Source organism: Bubalus bubalis, chromosome 6 (assembly GCF_019923935.1).
Source record: "Bubalus bubalis isolate 160015118507 breed Murrah chromosome 6, NDDB_SH_1, whole genome shotgun sequence".
Classification (NCBI taxonomy): domain Eukaryota; kingdom Metazoa; phylum Chordata; class Mammalia; order Artiodactyla; family Bovidae; genus Bubalus; species Bubalus bubalis.
In genome coordinates, this window is record NC_059162.1 from 99,797,198 (window position 1) to 99,816,037 (window position 18,840).

Consider the following 18,840-nt stretch of genomic DNA (forward strand, 5'->3'; position numbering starts at 1 on the left):
TGCTGCAGTCCATGGGGTTGCAAAGAGTCAGACATGACTGAGTGACTGAACAGACGGACTGATGCATATATACAAAAAGAATATGAAGAAGGATGTTTGTTGCAACACTGACTAAAATAGTGAAGAACTGAAAACAATCTAAATATTTGTGCTAGTTATCAATCAGATATTTCTAAAATTCATCCTTTAATACCTTCTCTGTCACAAAGAAGAGAATTCCTATCAGTTCAGTTCAGCTGCTCAGTTGTGTCCTACTCTTTGCGACCCCATGGACCGCAGCACGCCAGGCCTCCCTGTCCATCACCAACTACCGGAGTTCACTCAGACTCACGTCCATCGAGTCAGTGATGCCATCCAGCCATCTCATCCTCTGTTGTCCCCTTCTCCTCCTACCCCCAATCCCTCCCAGCATCAGAGTCTTTTCCAATAAGTCAACTCTTCGCATGAGGTGGCCAAAGTACTGGAGTTTCAGCTTTAGCATCATTCCTTCCAAAGAACACCCAGGGCTGATCTCCCTTAGAATGGACTGGTTGGATCTCCTTGCAATCCAAGGGACTCTCAAGAGTCTTCTCCAACACCACAGTTCAAAAGCATCAATTCTTCGGCACTCACTTTTCTTTATGGTCCAACTCTCACATCCATACATGACCACTGGAAAAACCATAACCTTGACTAGACGGACCTTTGCTGGTAAAGTAATGTCTCTGCTTTTTAATACGCTGTCTAGGTTTGTCATAGCTTTTCTTCCAAGGAGCAATGACTTTTAATTTCATGGTTGCAGTCACCATCTGCAGTGATTTTGGAGCCCAAGGAAATAAAGTCTTTCAGTGTTTCCACTGTTTCCCCATCTCTTTGCATAAAGTGATGGGACCAGAGGCCATGATCTTAGTTTTTTGAAAGTTGAGTTTTAAGCAGCTTTTTCACTCTCCTCTTTCACTTTCATCAAGAGGCTCCTCAGTTCCTTTTCGCTTTCTGCCATAAGAGTGGTGTCATCTGCATATCTGAGGTTATTGATATTTCTCCCGAAAATCTTGATTCTAGCTTGTGCTTCATCCAGCCCAGCATTTCGCAGGATGTACTCTGCATATAATTTAAATAAGCAGGATGACAAAATACAGCTTTGATGTACTCCTTTCCCAATTTGGAACCAGGTCCATTGTTCCATGTCCGGTTCTAACTGTTGCTTCTTGACCTACATACAGATTTCTCAGGAGGCAGGTAAAAATTATATTTAATTTAAATATTAAATTATCTTTTTAAGAATTTTCCACAGTTTGTTGTGATCCACACAGTCAAAGGCTTTGGTGTAGTCAATGAAGCAGAAGTAGATGTTTTTCTGGAACTCCCTTGTTTTTTCTGTGAGCCAATGGATGTTGGCAACTTGATCTTTCGTTTCTCTGCCTTTTCTAAATCCAGCCTGAACATCAGGAAGTTCTCAGTTCACGTACTGTTGAAGCCTGGCTTGGAGAATTTTGAGCATTATTTTGCTAGCGGGTGAGATGAGTGCAATTGTGTGGTATTTTGAACATCCTCTGGCATTGCCTTTCTTTGGGATTGGAATGAAAACGGACCTTTTCCAGTCTTGTGGCCACTGCTGCATTTTCCAAATTTGCTGGCATATTGAGTGCAGCACTTTCACAGCATCATCTTTTAGGATTTGAAATAGGTCAACTGGAATTCCATCACCTCCACTAGCTTTGTTCGTAGTGATGCTTCCTAAGGCCCACTCTACTTTGCACTCCAGGATGTCTGGCTCTAGGTCAGTGATCACACCACTGTGATTATTCGGGTCATGAAGATCTTTTTTGTATAGTTCTTCTGTGCACTCTTGCCATCTCTTCTTACTATCTTCTGCTTGTTTAGGCATTTCATTTATGGAGAACACATTAAACTTTCCCAGTAGAGGGCGCTGGAGGAACACTGTACAAGGAAGTGGCTCAGGGTGCAGTCCCAGTCAGTCGTGTGGCAGTGAGGACAGGCAGGGGCGCGCTGACCTAGTCACATGCTGTCAGCCTTGCATCCTGAACCTAACCTAGTAATCACCTTTCCACAGTCCTCCCTGAAACGACACTGTACGCTCCAGGCATGCCCACACTAGTGCCCTGATGCCCTCTGCTTGCCTGGTTCACTCCTTATACTCTAGGGTTTGTCTTCCATGTTGTTCCTGAGGGATATAATATACCCCATGCCACCTACCCTCTGTGCAGGCCTGGATACTGGCTGCTGTGCCAGTGTTCTGGAGAGCTGCCATGCTGATTGCTCAGTGGCTATGGACCAGTTCTGGTCTTCTTTTATTGTCACAGTTTATAATTCTATTAAACTTCATCTGTTTAAATCACTGTGTGGTTTCTGTCTCCTAATTAGGCCCAGACTGCTATAATGTCCATCAATAAGAAAATTAATAAGAATGTCTTTGAAAGGCTCATTAGTGGAACGGACACAGTTGAGGAAATAATCTCTGACCTTGAGGAATGATACTAGAAATTTCCAAAACTAAAAAGAGAGAGAAAAAAAGGCTGAAATTAATAGAACAGAATATCCAAGAACTGTGGGACAACTGCAACAGGTGTAAGACTTGTGTAATGGAAATGACACAGGAAGAAACGGAAGAAATATTTGAAACAATAATCACTGAGAATTTACCCAAATCAATGTCAGACACCAAACCACAGATCCAGGAAACTCAGAGAACACAAAGCAGGATTACATGCCAAAAAAAAACTACACCTAGCATACTATATTCAAACTTAGAAAAAAAATCAAAGACAATGAAAAAAATCTTGAAAGAAACCAGATGGTAAAAAGATCTTATCTACAGAGAAGAAAAGAATTATATTCTCCTTCTCAGACATCACACAAACAAGGGAGCTGAGAGGGAAAAAACCCCACCAGCCTACACTCTACAAAAACCTACAAAAACCCCCACTCTACAATATTATTCTTCATAAGTTGAAAGAGAAACTAAGATGTTCTTAGACAGTCAAACATTGAGGGAATTTGTTGCCAACAGACCTGCCTTACAAGGAATGCTGAAAGTTCTAAGAGAATTCCCTGGTAGCCCAGTGGTTGGGACTTGGAGCTTTCATTGCCCTGGCCCAGGTTCAATCCCTGGTCAAGGAACTAATATCTTGCAAGCTGTGCAGTGTGGTAAAAAAAAAAGTTCTAAGAGAAGTAAAATGATATAGGTCAGAAACTTGGACCTACATAAAAGAACAGCATTAGAGGTGAAATAAGTAAAGGTAAAATTTAAAACTTGATATCATATTTTTTATTTAACAGATAAGTTTGTTCAAAATAATAATAGCAAAAACGCATTTAACTATGTATCCATTAAAACATTCTATCCATGTTTTTATGCTTATGGATATGTGAAATGAATGACTGCAATGAAAAAAAGGATGAGGGGAGGAATTTGGATTATTTTGTTATTATAAGGAATTTACACTACCTGTGAATCAGTATGATGTTTTTTGAAAGTGGATTTGGATCAGTTGTGAATGTATACTGAAAAATCTAAAACTTACACAGACACAGAAAAAAGAAAAAGCTGATATGCTAACAAAGGAGAGAAACATAAATCATATAAAGTGCTCCATTAAAACCAGAAAAGAGTAGAAGACAAAAATAGGAACAAAGATCACAGACAACAAATGGAAAACAGTAGCAAAAATGGTAGATACAAGTCTAACTGGAAAAGGAAATGGCAACCCACTCTTGTATTCTTGCCTGGAGAAGTCCATGGACAGTCCATGGGTTCGCAGAGAGCTGGACACAACTGAGCGACTTAACACACACAAATCTAACTGTATCAAAGAGTTGGACCATAAAGAAGGCTGAGCACCAAAGAACTGCTGCTTTTGAACTGTGGTCTTGGAGACTTTTGAGAGTCCCTTGGACTGCAAGGAGATCAAACCAATCAATCCTAAAGGAAATCGAATCCTGAATATTCAATGGAAGGACTGATGCTGAAGCTGAAGCTCCAATGCAAAGAGCTGACTCATTAGAAAAGACCCTGATGCTGGGAAAGATGAAGGCGGGAAGGGAAGGGGGTGACAGAGGATGAGATGGTTGGATGGCATCACTGACTCAATGGACATGAGTTTGAGCAAGCTCCAGGAGATGAAGCACAGGGTAACCTGGCATTGCTGCAGTTCATGGGGTCACAAAGAACTGGACACGACTGAGCGACTGAACAACTATAACAACTATATCAACGCGAGCGTGCTAAATTGCTCAGTTGTTTCTGACTCTTTGCGACCATATGGACTGTAGCCCACCAGGCTACTCTGTCCATGGGATTCTCCAGGCAGGAATACTGGAGTGGGTTGCCATGCCCTCCTCCAGGGGATTTTCCCGACCCAGGGATCAAATCGACATCTCTTACATCTTCTGCATTGGCAGGCAGGTTCTTCACCACTAGCACCACCTGGGAAGCCCAACTATATCAATAATCACCTTAAATGTTTATCAGTTCAGTTCAGTTCAGTCACTCAGTCGTGTCCGACTCTTTGCGACCCCATGAATCACAGCACGCTAGCCCTCCCTGTCTATCACCAATTCTCGGAGTTCACTCAAACTCATGTCCATCGAGTTGGTGATGCCATCCAGTCATCTCATCCTCTGTTGTCCCCTTCTCCTCCTGCCCCCAATCCCTCCCAGCATCAGGGTCTTTTCCAATGAGTCAACTCTTCGCATGAGGTGGCCAAAGTACTGGAGTTTCAGCTTCAGCATCAGTCCTTCCTGGGGAACACCGAGGACTGATCTTTAGGATGGACTGGTTGGATCTCCTTGCAGTCTCAGGGACTCTCAAGAGTCTTCTCCAACACCACAGTTCAAAACCATCAATTCTTCGGCGCTCAGCTTTCTCCACAGTCCAACTTTCATATCCATACATGACCACTGGAAAAACCATAACCTTGACTAGATGGACCTTTGTTGGCAAAATAATGTCTCTGCTTTTCAATATGCTATCTAGGTTGGTCATAACTTTCCTTCTAAGAAGTAAGCGTCTTTTAATTTCATGGCTGCAATCACCATCTGCAGTGATTTTGGAGCCCCCAAAAATAAAGTCTGACACTATTTCTGCTGTTTCCCCATCTATTTCCCATGAAGTGATGGGACCAGATGCCATGATCTTCATTTTCTGAATGTTGAGCTTTAAGCCAACTTCTTCACTCTCCTCTTTCACTTTCTTCAAGAGGCTTTTGAGTTCCTCTTCACTTTCTGCCATAAGGGTGGTGTCATCTGCATATCTGAGGTTATTGATATTTCTCCCAGCAATCTTGATTCCAGCTTGTGCTTCTTCCAGCCCAGTGTTTCTCATGATGTACTCTGCATATAAGTTAAATAAGCAGGGTGACAATATACAACCTTGACGTACTCCTTTTCCTATTTGGAACCAGTCTGTTGTTCCATGTCCAGTTAGTTCTAACTGTTGCTTCCTGACCTGCATATAGGTTTATAGTCTAAATTAAAAAGATTGAGACTGGTACACAGATTAAAAAAAAAATAAAAACAAGACCCAACTAAGTGTAGTTTTACAAGGAAACCTTTTAAAATATAAAGGCACATGTAAATTAAAAGCAAATGAATAGAGTAAGAGATCTACTAACACTAATCAAAAGAATGTGGAAGTAAGTACATTCCAGACAGTTTGGGGAAACCCAATCCCAAGGAAAAGCAGTGCTAAAGAATGTTCAAACTACAAGACAATTGCACTCATTTCACGGGCTAGAAAGGTAATACTCAAAATCCTTCAAATTAGGCTTCAACAGTATTTGAATCGAGAACTTCCAGATGTACAAGCTGGGTTTAGAAAAGGCAGAGGAACCAGAGATCAAATTGCCAACATTTGTTGGATCATAGAGAAAGCAAGGGAATTCCAGAAAAACATCTACTTCTGCTTCATTGACTATGCTAAAGCCTTTGACTGTGTGGATCACCACAAACTGTAGACAATTCTTAAAGAGATGGGAATAGCAGACCATCTTACCAGTCTCCTGAGAAACCTGTATGTGAGTCAAGAAGCAACAGTTAGAACCTTTCATGAAACAAGTGACTGATTGAAAATTGGGAAAGGAGTACGACAAGGCTGTATTTTGTTACCCTGTTTATTTAACTTATATGCAGAGTACATCATGCAAAATGCCAGGCTGGATGACTTACAAGCTGGAATCAAGATTGCCAGGAGAAATATCAGCAACCTCAGATATGCAAATGATACCCTGAAATGGCAGAAGGCAAAGAGGAACTATAAGAGCTTCTTGATGAGGGTGAAAGAGGAGAATGATAAAGCTGGCTTAAAACTCAACATTAAAAAACTAAGATCATGGCATCCAGTCCCATCATTCATGGCAAAGAGAAGGGGAAGAAGTGGAAGCAGTGACAGATTTTCTCTTCTTGGGATCCAGTATCACTGAGGATGGTGACTGTAGCCATGAAATTAGAAGACGCTTGTTTCTTGGAAGGAAAGCTATGACAAACCTAGACAGTGTATTAAAAAGCAGAGACAACACTTTGCCAACAAAGGTCTGTCTAGTCAAAGCTATGGTTTTTCCAGTAGTCATGTACAGATGTGAGAACTGGACCATAAAGAAGAGTGCGCACTGAGAATTGATGCTTTTGAAATATGGTGCTGGAGAAGACTCTTCAGAGTTCCTTGACAACAAGGAGCTCAAACCAGTCAATCCTAAATGAAATCAACCCTGAATATTCATTGGAAGGACTGATGTTAAAGCTGAAGCTACAACACTTTGGCCACCTGATGCAAAGAGCAGGCTCATTGGAAAAGACCCTGATGCTGGAAAAGATTGAAGGCAAAAGGAAAAGATGACAGCAGAGTATGAGATGGTTAGACAGCATCACTGACTCAATGGACATGAACTTGGGGAAATTTCAGGAGATGGTAAGGGACAGGGAGGCCTAGTGTGCTGCAGTCCATGGGGTGCGAAGAGTCAGACATGACTTTTCGACTGAACAACAATAACAACAAATTTAATTGAAGAGAATTCACCCATCTGCTTTCAGATCACAGTAGAATTAAACTAAATAATCAATAAACAGAAAGACAATTGGGAAAACCCCCAAATATTTGAAGATTAAACAACACAGTTCAAAATAACACATAGGTCAAAGAAGAAATCTCAACAGAAAATTTAAAGTATTTTTAAGTAAATAAAAATGAAAATACAACTTATCAAGTTTGGGCAATGGGGCAAGGGAGCGTGAGGTACACACCACTGGAAATAAGACAGGCTACAAGAGGGATTTCCCTGGCAATCCGTGGTTAAGACTCTGGGCTTCCACTGCAGGGAACACAGGTTTGATCCCTGGTAGGGAAATTAAGACCCCTTATGATGCATGATGTGGCTGAATTAAAAACAAAAAGATATGCTACAAGGATGTATTGTACAACACGGGGTAACATAGACAATATTTCATAGTAACTGTAAATGGAGTATAACCTTTAAAAATCGAATTTTGGGACTTCTCTGGCAGTCCAGTGATCAAGATTCCATGTTTCCAATGCAGGGAGCGTGCATTCAATCTCTGGTTAGAGAACTAAAATCCTACATGCCCATGCTGCGTGCTGTAGCCAAAAAAAAAAAAAAAAAATTGAATCTTGATTAATTAATTAATTAAGGAAGATTTAAGATTAATCACCTCAGCCTCCATCTTAAGAAGCCAGAAAAAGAGCAAATTAAATTTAACATAAGCAGATGAAAAGAAAAAATACTGGAGCAGAAATCAATGAAATTGGAAACAGGAAATCAATAGAGAAAATCAACAAAACCAAAAACTGGTTCTTTGATAAGATCCACAAAATGGACATGCCTCTAGCCAGGCTAACTAAGGGAAAAAATAGAGAAGACACAAGTCACTAACATCAGAACAGATGCTGTATTACTACAGATTCCATGGCCATTAAGAGGATAATAAAGGAATATTATGCACAACTCTATGCCCACAAATTTGATACCCAGATTTAAATACACCAATGACTTAGAGACAAAACCTGCCAATCTCACACAAGAAGAAACAGACAATCTGGATAGGCTTATATCTATTAAAAATTTAATCAATAATTAGTAATCTTCTAAAACCAAAAGCAGCAGGTCCCAGATAGGTTCACTTGTGAATTCTATCAAACATTCAAAAAGAAATTATACCAATTCTCCACAATCTTTTCAAGATGACACAAGTGGAGGGAATACTTTCTAACTTATTCTATGAGGCCATCATTACCCAAACACCAAAACCAGGCAAAGACATTATAAGAAAAGAACACTAAAGACCAGTATCTTTCATGAACATGGAAATAAAATCCTCTGCAAAATATTAACAAATCCAATCCAACAATGCATAAAAAGAATTATACACCATAACTAAGAGGGTTTTAATCCTAGGTATGCAAGGCTAGTTCAATATTTGAAAATCAATTAATGTAAACCATTATACCAATAGCTAAAGGAACAAAATCAAATGATTGTATCAACAGATCAGAAAAAGCATTTGACAAAGTCTAAAATCCATCTATAAAAAAATCTTTCAATCAATTAGGAATTGAAGGGAAGTTCCTCAATTTGATAAAGAACATCTACAAAAAAGTACAGCTAACACTGATACTTAATGATAAGAAACTTCAGGCTTTTCTGCCAAAATCAGAAAAATGGCATGCCTATATCTTCTCACCACTGCTTTTCAACATCATACTGGAAGTTCTGGCTAATACAGTAAGCTAAAAAAAAGGAATTAAAAAGTATACAGATTGGGAAGGAAGAAAGTATATAAACTATCTTTGTTCGCAGATGACATAACAGCCTGTGAAGAAAATCTGGGGGGAAAAAAATCAACAAAAATCCTTCTGAAACAAGTAAATGATTGTATCAAAGTTGCAGGATACAAGGTTAATGTACAAAAGTCAACACTTTATACCATCAATGAACAAGTAGAATTTGAAATTAAAAATATTACCAATCACATTAGCACCCCCAAAATGAAATAATTAGTTATAAATCTAACAAGTTATAAATGTACAAGATCTACATGAGGAAAATTTAAAAACTCAGATGAAAGATATCAAAGAAGAACTACTTAAATATAGACAGTTTCCACATTCATGGATAGGAAGACTCAACACTGTCAAGATGTCAGTTCTTCCCAACTTGATCTGTAGATTCAATACAAACACAATCAAAGTCTCAGCAAATTATTTTATAGATGGAGAAACTGATTCTAAAGTTTATATGCAGAGGCAAAAGATCCAGAATATCCAACTCAGTACTGAAGAAGAACAGAGTTGGAAGACTGATATTACCAAACTCAAGACCTACTCTAAAGCTACAGTGGTCCAAACTGTGTGATGTTAGAGGAAGAACAAATAGATTAATTGAATAGAATAGAGCCAGAAACAGGCCCAGGAAAATGTAATTAACTAACGCTTGACAAAGGAGCAAAAGTAATACAATAGAAAAAAGACATTCTTCCTAACAAACAGTGCTATAATGACTGGACAGCCACCTGACAAAAAAGAATAGATGCAAATCTTCATAAAAATTAATTCAAAATGGATCACAGACCTAATCATAAGACACAAAACCACACTCCTAGAATATAACGTAGGACAAACCTTGATGACCTGAGACAGGACAATGACATTTTAGATGCAATACCAGATGTACAATCCATGAAAGAAATAATTAATAAGCTGGTCTAGAGTAAAATGAAAAACTTCTACTCTGCAAGAGGAGAAAGCAAGTCACAAATATTAATACTTGCAAGAGACATCTGAAAAAGGACTGTTATCCAAAACATATGAAAAACCACTTAAAACTCAACAATAAGAAAATAAACAACCTGATTAAAAAGCAGTCAAAAGATGTGAACAGACACATCATCAATGAAGATACACAGATGGCAAGTAAGCATATGACAAAATCTTCAATACTACGTACCACTAGGGATACGCAAATTCAAACAACAAGGTACTATTATAAATGTATTAGAATGGCCAAATTAAAAAACACTGACAATACCAAAAGTTGGAAAGTTTCTGTAGAGCAACTGAAATTCTCATTTGTTGCTGGTGGGAATGTCAAAATGGTTCAGCCACTTTATAAAACTATCCTTAACCATACAATCTAGCAATCACCCTCCTTGGTATTTAACCAAATGAACTGAAAATTTATGTACACATGAAAACCTGTGAGTGAGAGTGGTATATCCAGACAATGGAATATTATTCAGCACTAAAAAGAAATGAGCTGTCAAACCATGATAAGATATGGAAGAAAGCTAAATGCGTATTACTAAGAGAAATGAACCAATCTGAAGAGGCTACATACTGTATGATTCCAATTACATGACATTTTGGAAAAGGCAAAACTATGGAGACAGTGAAAAGATTAGTGGATGTCAGGAGCTTGGGTACAGAGTGATGAACAGATGGGACACAGAGGATTTTAGGGCAGTAAAACTACTCTGCATGATACTACAAAGATAGATACATGTCACTATACATTTGTCAAAACTCATATAATGCACACAAAGAGTGAACCCTAATGTAAACTACGGGTTTTGGGTAATAATGATGTGGCAATGCAGATTCAACAGTTGTAACAAATGTACTAATCTGGTGCTGGATATTGATGTTGCAGATGGTGGTTACATGTGTGGGGACAGTATGGGAACTCTGTACAATCTGCTCTGTTTACCATGAATCTAAAACTGCTCTAAAAAAAGTTTATTAATTAAAAGAAAAAAAAAACCACAATGAACTAGAAAGGTTCCACTTCCAGAATGGCTAAATGCCTACTTAATTGACCTTACTATAGTTATAATCTAACTATATATGCTGTTGTTGTTCAGTTGCTAAGTCGTGTCCAACTGTTTGTGACCCCATGTACTGTAGCAAGCCAGCTTCACTATGTCCCTGAGTTTGGTCAAACTCATGTCAGTGATGCCATCCAACCATCTCATCCTCTGTCACCTAGTAAATATTTAATATTGAACTATAAACTGTATGAAATGAACCTACTTTCAAATCAACAGACCCCATATTATTCAACATATTCCAGACTTTAAAGTGAAAATAGAGAGTCTTAGAATATGCTGTGGATCCAAATATCAGGATGTATAAGATTTTAGAATTAATCCAATATGAAGTTCAATCTTTTTCAACATTTGGTTAAGTGCAGAGTCCACAGTCATGAACTGGGCTTTTACATCAGTTCTTCCTCCCTGGATCTGAGGCTTACCTAGATTTTCTGCAGTATTTAAGAGAGACGATGCTGATAGCTAACATTTATGGAGTACTAAGTACTCTTGCCTGGAAAATCCCATGGATGGAGGAGCCTGGTCGGCTGTAGTCCATGGGGTCGCGAAGAGTCGGACATGACTGAGCGACTTTACTTTCACTTTTAACTTTCACGCATTGGAGAAGGAAATGGCAACCCACTCCAGTGTTCTTGCCTGGAGAATCCCACGGACGGGGGAGCCTGGTAGGCTGCCATCTATGGGGTCGCACAGAGTTGGACACGACTTAGCAGCAGCAGCAGCAAGCATGTTATATGTATTAATATAAAGCTAGAGTCCGCAGACCCAGGCAGGCTGAAAAGGCCAGGTGATGTTCTCGATCAAAGTCTCTGAGTAGGGAAAGATTTAGTCCTAAACTCTGTCAGCAATCTAAATAAAGAGATAATCATATCAGAGAGAAGCTGCAATTAGTAATTACTGCCTGGCATTCACATTACAGTTGTGATACTATGTTCAAGGTTTGGAAGTGCTAAATTAATTTCTACATGATGAAAAGTCCAAGTCAGATATATGCTGAGTTTTTACAAAGTTCATGGTTAGAATGCACTATCTGAGCTAACACCTAGCCCAGTTCATTTTGAGGGAAAAGTCCCTATGCACACTGAGAGATCTGCTTTAAAAGCCAAGTAGGTCTAGTTTCCTGGGTCTCCCTGTGCTCTTGCGGGTGTCTTCTCATATTAGGGTTAGTACAGTATTTGAGAATTCTACTGATTCTTGGAAAAGGGTCATGAGCACACTGAATAGCTGGGTCTGAGTGAGTTTGATAAAGTGAGACCCTTATCTCAAGGACACAGATCAGCTTCAGAATCACTCGATTCTTAGGGTGCTCAAACAACTATTCCTCATTCATCCTCACAGTCACTCTCCGAAGACACACTAAACTATAAGCAAGGAGACAAACTCAAGTGGAACAGACCTGTCTTATTTGGTTTAATGCTATACTGTTTCACTACTTTGGTACCTTTTTATTGCCCAAAGACAAGGCTGTAGATTATCAAATCCAGGCAGCAATGGCTTCCTATGGGTCCAAGCCTGCTCTATTTCCATTATCCCTAGGTCTGGAACTTCCACTGTAAACAGCATAGCAGTGAACAGTGTAGCAGAGCAACAACTCCTTCCACAAAGCTGAGCCCCCTGGTCCTACTCCCCTGGGATTTAAGAATACATGTCTAGACTAAAACACATGGCTAACTCCAATGAGGTCTTCTGCCTCATAATTTTTATATATTCCTTAGTCAGATGCAAGTACATCGGCCCTTATACTGCCTAGAAGAGTCTATATTCCAAATGAATGCATGAGATCAGTGATTCCACATACTGGAATTGAAGTAAATGTCAATATGAAACTAACAGTTCTCTCACTACTGTTGACTCCTGTTCTAACAGAGGGAAAGTTATTAGGAGTCCTATGAGGCAGAAAACCATCTGTGTGAGCCCTAATTCTTGGGCAAGGTAGGACAAAATGTTAATGGAGGCCTCATCACATGGTCCCAGATGACCAGAGTCATAACACACTCTCAACACACCAGAACAGGGGTGGTGGACCCAAGACATGCACAAGACTGAAAGGAATATTGACAGGTCAAGGCAAGAAATAACTAAGAGTCAAAAACAGACTGAAAACACTCTCCCACAGAAAGCATGCCCATGAGCTCTGTCTGCTTCAGTCAGCCAAGTGAAGAAACAATATATTGTAACATGATGAACCTCACACAGAGAGAAGAGGAAAGAAATCGGGCATCTGTGACCACTCTTTCATTCCACTTTTCTTAGTCTTTAAGCACTCACCTGTGTGGCCATGCAGTGGTGAGTGCGGCCGTGGTAGTGTCGGTGACGTACTAGAGGTCACAATCAAACTCTTGCGGTTACTTGTCCGACAGCTGCAATGAAAACACAAATGTCAGTTATAACAGGGTTGCATCATGGGCCCATAGAACTTGAGTGGCTATCGAGAGACAAAGTCACATCATTTCATGAGCTGAGCAGTGTAATACTTGGAGCTGGGTTACCAATTACTGTTTGCACAGTGAGACTTCATAATTTATTGTGTTCCATCTTGCAGTAACTTTTGTCACTGTCTTGACTCTTTCTTGTTTTGCCACTGCACCTTTCCAGTGTGCAGGTTCTGCTTCCCAAGCGAATATCCAAGGAGCTCCCTAAATGTAACAACCGTGCACTAAATGGTGTATAATGAAGAGTGACCACTGCAAGTGTGATTCAGAAAACAAAAAACACAAGCCATAAATATTCTCATCTCTCATAAAAATTAATGTTCTTGCCATAAAAATGAAATTATTAAATCTATGAAATTTATCTTTGAAAAACTGCTTAATCAAGTAATTAATAGTCTCATTTCAACATAAATTTCAGAGCAGGGCTGGGTTCCTTCTACAAAGTTGGCTTTCCTTTACATTTTAATGCCTGAGGATTTTTCTTGTGCTTGGAGAAAGTCAAATCATGTTGAAAAGTCATTTCATGCTCAACCTGTTGCTGTAAAGTATAAGTAAATTTATTTGAAAGTTAGCCCATCTTTTAAAGGCATTAAAGAAGCCTGGTCATTTATATTCATCGAAACAAATATTTAGAGCTTCCCCAGTGGCTCAGGTGGTAAAGCGTCTGCCCACAATGCGGGAGACCTGGGTTCAATCCCTGGGTCGGGAAGATCCCCTGGAGAAGGAAATGGCAACCCACTCCAGCACTCTAGCCTGGAAAATCCTATGGATGGAGGAGCCTGGCAGGCTACAGTCCATGGGGTCACAAAGAGTTGGACACAACTGAGGGACTTCACTTTCATTTTCTTTCAAACAAATATTTACTGAACATTAACTGCACATCAGGCACCATTCCAGGTGCAAGGGAAGCCGTAGAGAACAAAAGAAAATCTCTGTCCTCAAATGGCAGTAAACAGTGATATGAAGAAAGAGACAGAATGTTTAAAAAACAGCAAAGAACTCAAATAGGTGGCAGGAGGGAAAAATGACAAGGAAAAAAGTAGGTTATAGAAGCTATGGGTATAAACTGCAGCCAGACTCTGTAGGGTTGCCAGACTGCTGTAAAGAGCTATTGGAAATATGATAAGGAATCGCTGGAAGGATTGTGATCAATCTCAAGAGATTATGATTAGAAATGACACAAACCTGTCCCTAAGAAACCATCGGGAATCATCCGATCACATCTCACATGCCCTTATTACCCCCTGTTACCACCAAAGGCCCAAGTCTTCCATCTCTAATTTAACATAGTCTCCCTCTACTCCTTAATCTTAAAAAAAAAAAAAAAAAGAAAGAAAGAAAGAAAGCTTACACCATGCCTCCCTGAACTCAGTCTGTCATCAGCAAACTATAACCTTAACTTATTTTCTCAACATTCAGTTTCAATTCTGGCTCTAACTGAAACCTTGCTATCCCCTAGGACACCACAGTCCTGGTGAAAATTCCAATCCTTTTAAACCCAACTTTCTATCTATTTTGCAACTGTACTTGGGCGGCCAACGGTGAATGAAGAAAAATCCAAAATCATGCTGTCTGGTGTTTCTTTATGTTTATGATGATAAATATCATCATAAGTGGATCCATACTACATCTACTTAGGTCAACGTACTCTCTCTCTCCAAGACAACTCACAATTCAAGACTAATTCACATCTTCTCCCCAAACCTCCAGTACTTCTTCCCTTCCCCAAATCCTATCCTCATCTGCTGACTTGGCTTTTTATTCAACTAGGGGTAAAAAGAATTAAAACAAAAAGAAGTACTACATATTTCTGCTCCAAAAAATCTTACTAGCCTGGAGGATTTCCTGGTGGTCCAGTGGTTAAAAATCTGCCTTCCAGTGCAGGGGACGCAAGTTTGATCCCTGGTCAGGGAACTAAGATCCCACACGCCGTGGGGGAACTAAGATCCCACACGCCGTGGGGGAACTAAGATCCCACACGCCGTGGGGGAACTAAGATCCCACACGCCGTGGGGGAACTAAGATCCCACACGCCGTGGGGCAACTAAGCCCATGTGCCATAACTACTGAGCCTGTGTGCTCTGGAGTCCACATGCCACAGCTAGAGCCCATGTGTCACAAAAAAAGATCCTGAATGTCTCAGCTAAGCTCTGATTCAGTAAAAAATAAATAATTTTTTTTTAATCTATCAGCCTGAATCTGTATACATATACTATACTGACTTCCCCTTCAACAACAGCAGAAGACCATGTTGCTACGAAAGTCAACTCCCTGACTCCCTATTCAAGAAGTCTGTACCTCCACTGTCTTCCTTCTCCTATAACACAAACTTCTACATCCTACTGGGTCATTCTCATCATCATAAAAACATGCTGTCATTTCTTACATATCAAGAAAATTAGAATAAAAACTTTCATAGACCTCTCCCAACTTTGCTCCCCTGTTTAGGAAAAAGTCCATGTAGGGATTCTGTACTTGTTATCCTCATATCTCATTTCTTATTATCTCTTTTTTTTTTTTTTAATTATTTTTGGCAGTGCTGGGTCTTTGTTGCTGCACAGGTTTTTCTCCAGTTGTGGAGGGGGGGCACTCTCCAGCTGTGGTACGTGGGCTTCTCATTGCTGTGGCCTCTCTTGCTGCAGAGCATGGTCTTAGTTGCTTCGAGGCATGTGGGATCCTCCCTGATTAGGGATCGAACTCATCTCCCATATTGGGAAGTGACTCCTTTACCACTGAGCCACAAGGGAAGGCCCTTCTATTCTCTATTCAACCCACTCTAGACTAGATAATCAACATCTTTCTTGCCTGTTATCAAGGTCATCACTGCTGCTAAGTCGCTTCAGTCGTGTCCGACTCTGTGCGACCCCATAGATGGCAGCCCACTAGGCTCCTCTGTCCCTGGATTCTCCAGGCAAGAACACTGGAGTGGGTTGCCATTTCCTTCTCCAATGCATGAAAGTGAAAAGTGAAAGTGAAGTCGCTCAGTCGTGCCCAACTCTTACCGACCCCATGGACTGCAGCCTACCAGGCTCCTCTGTCCATGGGATTTTCCAGGCAAGAGTACTGGAGTGGGGTGCCACTGCCTTCTCCGAAGGTCATCACTAACAATAGTCAATTCTCAATCCTTGTCTTATGTAACCTCTCAACATCATTCAACAGTTATAACTTCCTCTTCTAAAAAACAAATTGGGATTCAATTTATATTCAATTAGGTGTTCTGTTCAAAGAGCCCTGACAACTGTACCCATTTATATAACACATCCAAAACAAAAGACAGTGATTCTATTACCCCAGAAAGTCCCCAAGTGCCCCTTCTGGTCAAAGCTACTGTGAGTCCATTTTATTTCCTTTACTGGCTTATTAACTATCAGTTCAGTTCAGTTCAACCATAGCTTTGACTAGACGGACCTTTGTTGGCAAAATGTCGTCTCTGGTTTTTAATACTCTGTCTAGGTTTGTCATATTTTATGGAATGTACATATGAAATCACATTAACCCTTAGAAAGCTTATTTGGACCGAGGGGATCTTGAGCAGAAAGACACCGAAGGTCTCCTGTACTAGGGCTCACAGTACCTTCTTCAACAGGTATGCCCTCCCTCTTTAACTTACTCAATTCTACCCATTCCATAGAACCATGAGCTCGAATGTGGTTTTGTGTGAATTCTCTTTTATTCTTCCAAGCAGGATGAAAAAATCAAACAGTTTTCAGACATTAGACAACAAGCAATGTAGGACAGTGATCACTTAAAGAGAAGGGAAACAAACAAGGTGAGTCCTACAACTGCCTGGGCTTACTACCTGGAAAGACATGCCCGCAACAGCACAGGGAGATGGCCTGCACAGAACCTGGGGGTGGAGGAAACCTCCTTAAGAAAAAGAGCAGGTGGAATCACTCCCTGGTACTCAAACAGGGTTGGGAACAGTTTGTGTTTCCACCAGACAGAGGGGGAAAACCTGGTTATTCACAAGACATTAGCAAGGAAAAATTAGTCCCAAATGCTGACCTGGTCCTACCTAACAAAGCTTAAAAGCAATCCTTAAAAGATCAAATTATTTCCAAGTAATTTAACTGTGTCCCAGAATAAGGCTCAAAAATAATACTGAAAGAAGCAAAAAAACAAAAACAAAAACAAAAAAAAACACTCTGTCAAACAAAGTCAAAATCAGTAATTGGTACATAATAAAAATTACTAGGCATGGAAAAAAGGAGGAAATATGACCCATGATGTGGTGTAGGGGAGTGCGGGAGAGTAGAAATAACAGACCCAGAGATGGCACACACAGAATTAGTAGAAGAGAAATAATAAAATCATTATAACTATATTCCATATTTTCTAAACATCCTTTTTTTTTTTCCTTTATAAAAATTTATTTATTTTTAGCTGTGTGGATCTTCGTTGGGACATGCAGGATTCTCTCTAGTTGTCATGTGCCGGGTTTAACTGCCACGCAGCAAATGGGATCTTAGTTTCCTGACCAGGAATCGAACCCTCATCCCTTGCATTGGAGGCGGATTCTTAACCACTGGACCAACGGGGAAGCCCCTATATTTTCAGTGAGGCACAGGAAAGTGTAGCATATTAAGGAGAGATTATGGATGATACTTTTAAAAATCCAAATAGGACTTTCAGAGATTAAGAGTCTCAGATGAAAATTAAACAGGATGGCATTAACAGAAGATAAAGCACTGCAGAAGAAAGATGTGTGATCCTAGATACAGTGAGAAAAAAAACTATGCAAAATGAAACAGAAAAAAGAGAACTTTTTTCATTTTTAAAATTAATTTATTTATTTTAATTGGAAGCTAATTACTTTACAATATTGTGGTGGGTTTTGCCATACATCTACATGAATCAATCACGGGTGTACATGTGTCCCCCTCATCCTGAACTCCCCCTCCACCTTCCTCCCCACCCCATCCCTCTGGGTTGTCCCAGAGCATGGGCTCTGAGTGCCCTGCTTCATGCATTGAACTTGCACTGGTCATCTGTTTTACATATGGTAATATACATGTTTCAGTGCCAGAGAAAAGGGAACTTTTAAGTGGAAAGAGCACCAGGGAGCTGTGCAATAACTGCTGCCAAGCACTGTGTCATTAGTCCCTGAAAGGGAGGGAGGGAGAAACAGAAAAAATACTTGCAGAAATAACTGCTGAAAATTTTCCAAATTTGGTAATTATAAACTCACAGATCTAACTGGCTCAATGAACCCCAAGCACAAGAAACATGAAGAAAAGTATTCAAAGCATATCATAATCAAATTACTTAAAATTGATGATAAAATCTTAAGAGCTGCCAGATAGAAAAATTACATAACACAACAGAATAAAGATAACAATGACAACAAAATTCTGCTTGGAAAAAGATGCAAGCCAGAAGACAGTAAAGAAATGTCTTAAAGCACTGAACCTAGAATTCAATACCAAGTGAAAATGTCTTTCAAAAAAGGTAGTCCAAATAGACTTTTCAGACACACAAAAGCTGAAATAACTCATTATCAACAGATCTGCACTATAATAAGTGTTAAAGAAAGTCCTTCAGGCAGAAGGAACATTATACTAGATGGAAATCTGGA

The 18,840-nt window shown here is 39.8% G+C and overlaps 1 protein-coding gene across 9 annotated transcripts in view; it reads right to left on the reverse strand.

Moving 5' to 3' along the window:
* Positions 1-18,840, reverse strand: part of MAST2 (microtubule associated serine/threonine kinase 2) — a 211,437-nt gene that overhangs the window by 43,923 nt on the left and 148,674 nt on the right. For all 9 annotated transcript variants that reach the window (XM_044945064.2, XM_044945062.2, XM_044945063.2 and 6 more), the window contains one exon: positions 13,102-13,193. In XM_044945064.2, coding sequence (XP_044800999.2) covers positions 13,102-13,193 — 92 coding nt within the window. The remainder of the gene's footprint in view (positions 1-13,101; positions 13,194-18,840) is intronic.